The 8,477-nt window shown below is 44.5% G+C and overlaps 1 protein-coding gene across 3 annotated transcripts in view; it reads right to left on the bottom strand.

Annotated features, from left to right (window-relative positions):
* Window positions 1-3,458: 3,458 nt before the first annotated feature.
* The window catches only part of LOC109886559 (proline-rich protein 15), a 6,020-nt gene continuing 1,001 nt past the window's right edge, over window positions 3,459-8,477 (bottom strand). Inside the window, exons 2-3 of one of the 3 annotated variants that reach the window (XM_031793488.1) lie at window positions 7,707-7,864; window positions 3,459-5,956 (exon numbers count right to left, since the gene is read on the bottom strand). In XM_031793488.1, the coding sequence (XP_031649348.1) occupies window positions 5,670-5,956; window positions 7,707-7,854 (435 nt within the window). In that variant the 5' untranslated portion in view covers window positions 7,855-7,864 and the 3' untranslated portion in view covers window positions 3,459-5,669. Of the gene's footprint in view, window positions 5,960-7,706; window positions 7,865-8,477 lie in introns of all 3 variants that reach the window. The other 2 variants (XM_031793487.1, XM_031793486.1) reach the window with 2 other exon arrangements.

Raw genomic sequence — 8,477 nt, 5'->3', positions numbered from 1 at the left:
CTGTGAGAAGTCTCCACCTATCTCCATATTCACCAGGGCAGTCTCCTGCTCAGCTGTGAGAAGTCTCTACCTACCTCCATATTCACCAGGGAAGTCTCCTAAATCTCCGCCTACCTCCATATTCACCAGGGCAGTCTCCTAAGTCTCCACCTACCTCCATATTACTCAGAGACAAACAGCCTGGAGGAGGACTCTCTCTGATTGGACAGTCCCTGGCTCCTCCATGCCCACCAGCTATACTCAGAGACAAACAGCCTGGAGGAGGACTCTCTCTGATTGGACAGTCCCTGGCTCCTCCATGCCCACCAGCTATACTCAGAGACAAACAGCCTGGAGGAGGACTCTCTCTGATTGGACAGTCCCTGGCTCCTCCATGCCCACCAGCTATACTCAGAGACAAACAGCCTGGAGGAGGACTCTCTCTGATTGGACAGTCCCTGGCTCCTCCATGCCCACCAGCTATACTCAGAGACAAACAGCCTGGAGGAGGACTCTCTCTGATTGGACAGTCCCTGGCTCCTCCATGCCCACCAGCTATACTCAGAGACAAACAGCCTGGAGGAGGACTCTCTCTGATTGGACAGTCCCTGGCTCCTCCATGCCCACCAGCTATACTCAGAGACAAGCAGCCTGGAGGAGGACTCTCTCTGATTGGACAGTCCCTGGCTCCTCCATGCCCACCAGCTATACTCAGAGACAAACAGCCTGGAGGAGGACTCTCTCTGATTGGACAGTCCCTGGCTCCTCCATGCCCACCAGCTATACTCAGAGACAAGCAGCCTGGAGGAGGACTCTCTCTGATTGGACAGTCCCTGGCTCCTCCATGCCCACCAGCTATACTCAGAGACAAACAGCCTGGAGGAGGACTCTCTCTGATTGGACAGTCCCTGGCTCCTCCATGCCCACCAGCTATACTCAGAGACAAACAGCCTGGAGGAGGACTCTCTCTGATTGGACAGTCCCTGGCTCCTCCATGCCCACCAGCTATACTCAGAGACAAACAGCATGGAGGAGGACTCTCTCTGATTGGACAGTCCCTGGCTCCTCCATGCCCACCAGCTATACTCAGAGACAAACAGCCTGGAGGAGGACTCTCTCTGATTGGACAGTCCCTGGCTCCTCCATGCCCACCAGCTATACTCAGAGACAAACAGCCTGGAGGAGGACTCTCTCTGATTGGACAGTCCCTGGCTCCTCCATGCCCACCAGCTATACTCAGAGACAAACAGCCTGGAGGAGGACTCTCTGATTGGACAGTCCCTGGCTCCTCCATGCCCACCAGCTATACTCAGAGACAAACAGCCTGGAGGAGGACTCTCTCTGATTGGACAGTCCCTGGCTCCTCCATGCCCACCAGCTATACTCAGAGACAAACAGCCTGGAGGAGGACTCTCTCTGATTGGACAGTCCCTGGCTCCTCCATGCCCACCAGCTATACTCAGAGACAAACAGCCTGGAGGAGGACTCTCTGATTGGACAGTCCCTGGCTCCTCCATGCCCACCAGCTATACTCAGAGACAAACAGCCTGGAGGAGGACTCTCTCTGATTGGACAGTCCCTGGCTCCTCCATGCCCACCAGCTATACTCAGAGACAAGCAGCCTGGAGGAGGACTCTCTCTGATTGGACAGTCCCTGGCTCCTCCATGCCCACCAGCTATACTCAGAGACAAGCAGCCTGGAGGAGGACTCTCTCTGATTGGACAGTCCCTGGCTCCTCCATGCCCACCAGCTATACTCAGAGACAAGCAGCCTGGAGGAGGACTCTCTCTGATTGGACAGTCCCTGGCTCCTCCATGCCCACCAGCTATACTCAGAGACAAACAGCCTGGAGGAGGACTCTCTCTGATTGGACAGTCCCTGGCTCCTCCATGCCCACCAGCTATACTCAGAGACAAACAGCCTGGAGGAGGACTCTCTCTGATTGGACAGTCCCTGGCTCCTCCATGACCACCAGTGACAGACAGAGGAAGGTGGTGGCACAGGGATGTTGATTTGATTGACAGACAGACAGTGTGAAACCAGGTGTGTTGACAGACAGACAGTGTGAAACCAGGTGTGTTGACAGACAGACAGACAGACAGACAGACAGACAGACAGACAGACAGTGTGAAACCAGGTGTGTTGACAGACAGACAATGTGAAACCAGGTATGTTGACAGGCAGACGATGTGAAACCAGGTGTGTTGACAGACAGACGATGTGAAACCAGGTGTGTTGACAGACGATGTGAAACCATGTGTGTTGACAGACAATGTGAAACCAGGTGTGTTGACAGAAAGACAGTGTGAAACCAGGTGTGTTGACAGACGATGTGAAACCAGGTGTGTTGACAGACAATGTGAAACCAGGTGTGTTGACAGAAAGACAGTGTGAATCCAGGTGTGTTGACAGACAGACGATGTGAAACCAGGTGTGTTGACAGACAGACGATGTGAAACCAGGTGTGTTGACAGACGATGTGAAACCATGTGTGTTGACAGACAGACGATGTGAAACCAGGTGTATTGACAGACAATGTGAAACCAGGTGTGTTGACAGAAAGACAGTGTGAAACCAGGTGTGTTGACAGACAGACAATGTGAAACCAGGTGTGTTGACAGATGATGTGAAACCAGGTGTGTTGACAGACAGACGATGTGAAACCAGGTGTATTGACAGACAGTGTGAAACCAGGTGTGTTGACAGACAGTGTGAAACCAGGTGTGTTGACAGACAGACAGTGTGAAACCAGGTGTGTTGACAGACAGAAGATGTGAAACCAGGTGTGTTGACAGACAGACAGTGTGAAACCAGGTGTGTTGACAGACAGCCAGTGTGAAACCAGGTGTGTTGACAGAAAGACAGTGTGAAACCAGGTGTGTTGACAGACAGACAGTGTGAAACCAGATGTGTTGACAGACAGACGATGTGAAACCAGGTGTGTTGACAGACAGACATTGTGAAACCAGGTGTGTTGACAGACCGACAGTGTGAAACCAGGTGTGTTGACAGACCGACAGTGTGAAACCAGGTAGATTGTATTAATGACAATAATAAGCTATATTAACTTGTTCACAATGAAGGAGATTCTCTGTAGGAAGAGAGCATGCACTTTGCCTTCATCTCGAATGGCACCCTATAACGCATGGGGGTCTGGTAAAAAAAGTAGTGCACTATGTAGGGAATAGGGTGCCAGTACTCCACTGTGTAGGGAATAGGGTGCCAGTAGTCCACTGTGTAGGGAAGAGGGTGCCAGTAGCCCACTGTGTTGGGAATAGGGTGCCAGTAGTCCACTGTGTAGGGAATAGGGTGCCAGTAGTCCACTGTGTAGGGAAGAGGGTGCCATTTGGGGCGCAAACTGACTTTTGGGTCATGTGATTCACAACGTTACTGAATCAGGATATAAGCGAGACGCCACTGACTCTCACAGAGATGTACATACAGTATGTAGTCACACACACCAGTGTTCACACAGACATGGAGACATTGATCAATGTTTATTTGTTCTTCTGTCATTACAACAATCATGTTTAGCCTTCATTGCAGCATTTACAGACCATGATGTATGTGTCACGTCCACTTGAAGCACAGTGATGTCAATTACTGACTAGTTTAGTTTCTAATAGTACCTTCCATCAGGATTATATATATCTATAACACCTTACCTTCCATCAGGATTTGCTCCAGACAGTGATGTTTCCCTCTAAAACGTGTGCCTGTATGTAACTGAATAGCAGCTAGTGGATATAATGTTATATTTTCACCTGTCCGGTCACAAACACCAATGCTCATTCATTCAAGCAATCCCACCTCTTTTTAAAAAAACAAATGAGGTACCCGTCTAACCCACTGTTTAAAAAAACTAATGAGGTACCCTTCTAACCCACTGTTTAAAAAACTAATGAGGTACCCTTCTAACCCACTGTTTAAAAAACTAATGAGGTACCCTTCTAACCCACTGTTTAAAAAACTAATGAGGTACCCTTCTAACCCACTGTTTAAAAAACTAATGAGGTACCCTTCTAACCCACTGTTTAAAAAACTAATGAGGTACCCTTCTAACCCACTGTTTAAAAAACTAATGAGGTACCCTTCTAACCCACTGTTTAAAAAACTAATGAGGTACCCTTCTAACCCACTGTTTAAAAAACTAATGAGGTACCCTTCTAACCCACTGTAATCATAGTTTAAAAAAAAAAAAAAAAAAACAACATTGATTAGTAAAAAACAATATTATATCCTTCATAGTAAAAATATTACACGTATATATATGTAAACATCTTATAAACAGCGTTTCCTTTCCTGGAACGTGCATAGCTGTGTGTGTGTCTCATTTTCAGTATACTGTTTGGATACAGAAAAAGCTAGAAAAGTCTGGATAGTTTTTAAAGCTGAAAGGTGATACTTCTTACAGAAAACAGTCCTTCCTTCCTTCCTTTCTTGAAGGAGCCTAACCACTGATCTTTATGGGATTGGATTAGTAAAGACACACTTGTCTTCCTATTGCTTTAAATCAATCAAACCTTGTCAGACCTGTGATTTCCTCAGGGAAGGACTGTTAAGTGCCTACCTAGCTGTCACTGAGAAACGTTCACTACTGCCAATCAGCAGTCCATTATAATGTAACAAGACAGGAGGTACAGGAGAGTATAACTTCATTTCTGATCAGTTCACTTTCTTTGTGATGGGAAACACAGTTCAACACGTTCAACTTCCGATAAGGGATCAATAAATCAAAATCAATGAAATGAAATGAATCTCATGTTGATTGGTGAAGAAGCAGAAGCAGTGGAACGGACAGACTCTCTAGTACTGACAAAAGGGTTCCAAAGGGTAAAGTCAAAGTCTCAAATCACTATCTTCAACTTAGCCTCAACTTATCTTCAACTTATCTTCAACTTATCTTCAACTTACCCTCAACTTACCCTCAACTTATCTTCAACTTACCCTCAACTTATCTTCAACTTATCTTCAACTTATCTTCAACTTACCCTCAACTTATCTTCAACTTACCCTCAACTTATCTTCAACTTACCCTCAACTTATCTGCAACTTACCCTCAACTTATCTTCAACTTACCCTCAACTTATCTGCAACTTACCCTCAACTTATCTTCAACTTACCCTCAATTTACCCTCAACTTATCTTCAACTTACCCTCAACTTATCTGCAACTTACCCTCAACTTATCTGCAACTTACCCTCAACTTATCTGCAACTTACCCTCAACTTATCTTCAACTTACCCTCAACTTATCTGCAACTTACCCTCAACTTATCTTCAACTTACCCTCAACTTATCTGCAACTTACCCTCAACTTATCTTCAACTTACCCTCAACTTATCTTCAACTTACCCTCAACTTATCTGCAACTTACCCTCAACTTATCTTCAACTTACCCTCAACTTATCTTCAACTTACCCTCAACTTATCTTCAACTTATTTTCAACTTATCTTCAACTTACCCTCAACTTATCTTCAACTTACCCTCAACTTATCTGCAACTTACCCTCAACTTATCTTCAACTTACCCTCAACTTATCTGCAACTTACCCTCAACTTATCTGCAACTTACAATTCATCTTCATCTACCTTCCTCTTTCCCCAGAACGGACGGCCATGTTGAAATAAAGTTCCGAAGTAAGAGCAGTCTTTGGCCACTATGTCCCTCATCCTCATCGCCATCCTCGTCATCGTACGTCCTCTTTCCCAGTAGGAAGACTGGAGCGTGCCCTCTTCTTCTCCTTAAACCGGCCTGACCGAGACACCCTCAGGTTCCTACGACACGTCTGTTCGTTGAAGACCGACTCAAACTGGGAGTCATCGAAGGTCTCGTCGCTGAAGAGGCTGTTGCCTGTACTGACTGGTGCCTGTGACTGCTGTGATGCTGGTGGCTGCTGTGACGCTGGTGACTGCTGTGATGCTGGTGGTTGTTGTGATGCTGGTGGCTGTTGGTCGGTTGGGAGTTTGGGGGCTGCTGCTGAGAACAGTAGAATACATGTTGGGGGATTTCAAGGTGGCTTAACATATGTGGCCTGTTTCAGGAACTATGTCGCAGGTCACGACCTTACAGGAGAGCCGTTTGAACAATAACTGATGATTTAACGAACGCTCAACACCTGTTGAATATGGCCGGAGTCAGTCAACATCAGCAAAATAACGTAATTAAATTGTTGCCAGCAGCACAGTCACCAACGCTCTGGATAACATGAAAACTGCCTAACCAAGCTCTGCTAGGGGGAGTAAAATGGTCAGAGTTTTGGATGGGGACTACAGTTTAAGAGGATGATGCTGAATGGGTGGAAACAAAGGAGAGCTTTCTAGATAGGTACCAAAACATTCAAGGGCCATTTACATTTACACAAGTCAAAGGAGAGCTTTCTAGATAGGTACCAAAACATTCAAGGGCCATTTTCTCAAAAGTGAGTTTTACAAGTTGATCAACTTTCAAAGCAGAATTACTTTCCCATTGTTTCCTCAACTGTAGTGACATTTTGTAGCTCTGTGTCTCTATTTTTATCCAATGTAAAAAAAAAAAACACTCTTTCAAATTTTGCAACATATGACAGAATCAAGGCGATCGGTCACATTTTGGGGGCATACAAGGAGGCCATTGACATTTACACAAGTCATTTTTTCCAACAATTGTTTAAAGACAGATTATTTAACTTATAATTCACTGTATCACAATTCCAGTGGGTCAGAAATTTACATACACTAAGTTGACTGTGCTTTTAAACAGCTTGGAATATTCCAAAAAATGATGTCATGGCTTTAGAAGTTTATGATAGGATAATTGACACCATTTGAGCCAATTGGAGGTGTACCTGTGGATGTATTTCAAGGCAACTGCACATGGGGACACATATCATACCTTTTGGAGAAATGTTCTCTGGTCTGATGAAACAAAAATAGAACTGTTTGACCATAATGACCATCGTTATGTTTGGAGGAAAAATGGGGAGGCTTGCAAGCCGAAGAACACCATCCCAACCGTGAAGCACGGGGGTGGCAGCATCATGTTGTGGGAGTGCTTTGCTGCAGGAGGGACTGGTGCTCTTCACAAAATAGATGGCATCATGAGGAAGGAAAATTATGTGGATATATTGAAGCAACATCTCAAGACATCAGTTAGCTTTAAGCTAAGTTAAAGCTTAGTCGCAAATGGGTCTTCCAAATGTACAATGACCCCAAGCATACTTCCAAAGTTGTGGCAAAATGGCTTAAGGACAAGAAAGTCAAGGTATTGGAGTGGCCATCACAAAGCCCTGACCTCAATCCTATTGAACATTTGTGGGCAGAACTGAAAAAGCGTGTGCGAGCAAGGAGGCCTACAAACCTGACTCAGTTACACCAGCTCTGTCAGGAGGAATGGGTCAAAATTCACCCAACTTATTGTGGGAAGCTTGTGGAAGGCTACCCGAAACGTTTGACCCAAGTTAAACAATTTAAAGACAATGCTAGCAAATACTAATTGAGTGTATGTAAACTTCTGACCCACTGAGAATGTGATGAAATAAATAAAAGCTGAAATAAATAATTCTCTCTACAATTATTCTGACATTTCACATTCATAAAATAAAGTGTTGATCCTAACTGACCTAAAACAGGGATTTTTTTTTGATTACTAGGATTAAATTTCAGTAATTGTGAAAAACAGAGTTTCTTAAATGTATTTAAGGTGTATGTAAACCTCCGACTTCACTGCGGGTGCTGAGATGACTTACAGTGTGGTGTTGCTAGGACTCCCTGTGTGCTGGGAGTCAGAGGGTCCTTCACTGTGTCGGGGAGCTGAGTGGCGATGTCCTTGGTACCACTACTTGTTCTCTTATTGTTCCCCATAAACGCTCTCCACCAAGTCACTCTCTCTGCCATCCTCCACCTGCTAGAGACATTAACAGGTCCACCTTTATGCCGAGTATCACTCAGACATGTATTAAAAAATATATCTAAAACTAATGTTGTCATAGTGATGTCATAGTGATGTCATAGTGATGTCATAGTGATGTACAGGTCGGTACAGTGTTATTGCAATGTAATAACTGTTTACAACACTGCTGGTTAAATCGCGCAATGAATATTACGTTGTTTTTTTTTACACCAAAAACATCCTGAGCAGCATAATGCATACTCATCATCTTCATCATCAGCAATTATAGCTCTATGATGATGCCCACAGTGCGAATTATATCCTGACATTTGGGAGATATTTAAAAAAAAAAAAAAAACGGTAGAAATGTATTATATTTTAATGTGGCATGACCAGTCATGATGCTTTCATCTGTTTGTCAAAGAAAAAAAAAAAATATAGACTTTAAAAACATAAGGCTACATGCACATGTTCGTTTCACTCCAAAAAGATTTCGTGCATCACAACAGCGCACTGTGCACCGTACCATATATATAAAATATATGAGACGCACTGTGCACCGTCCCATATGGGACGCACTGGATGAATAGAAAGAGACATCTGTTATAAGACACACCAACAAGTCTAA

Source organism: Oncorhynchus kisutch, linkage group LG17 (genome assembly GCF_002021735.2).
Source record: "Oncorhynchus kisutch isolate 150728-3 linkage group LG17, Okis_V2, whole genome shotgun sequence".
Taxonomy (NCBI): domain Eukaryota; kingdom Metazoa; phylum Chordata; class Actinopteri; order Salmoniformes; family Salmonidae; genus Oncorhynchus; species Oncorhynchus kisutch.
This window is presented reverse-complemented; position numbering and strand designations above follow the sequence as displayed.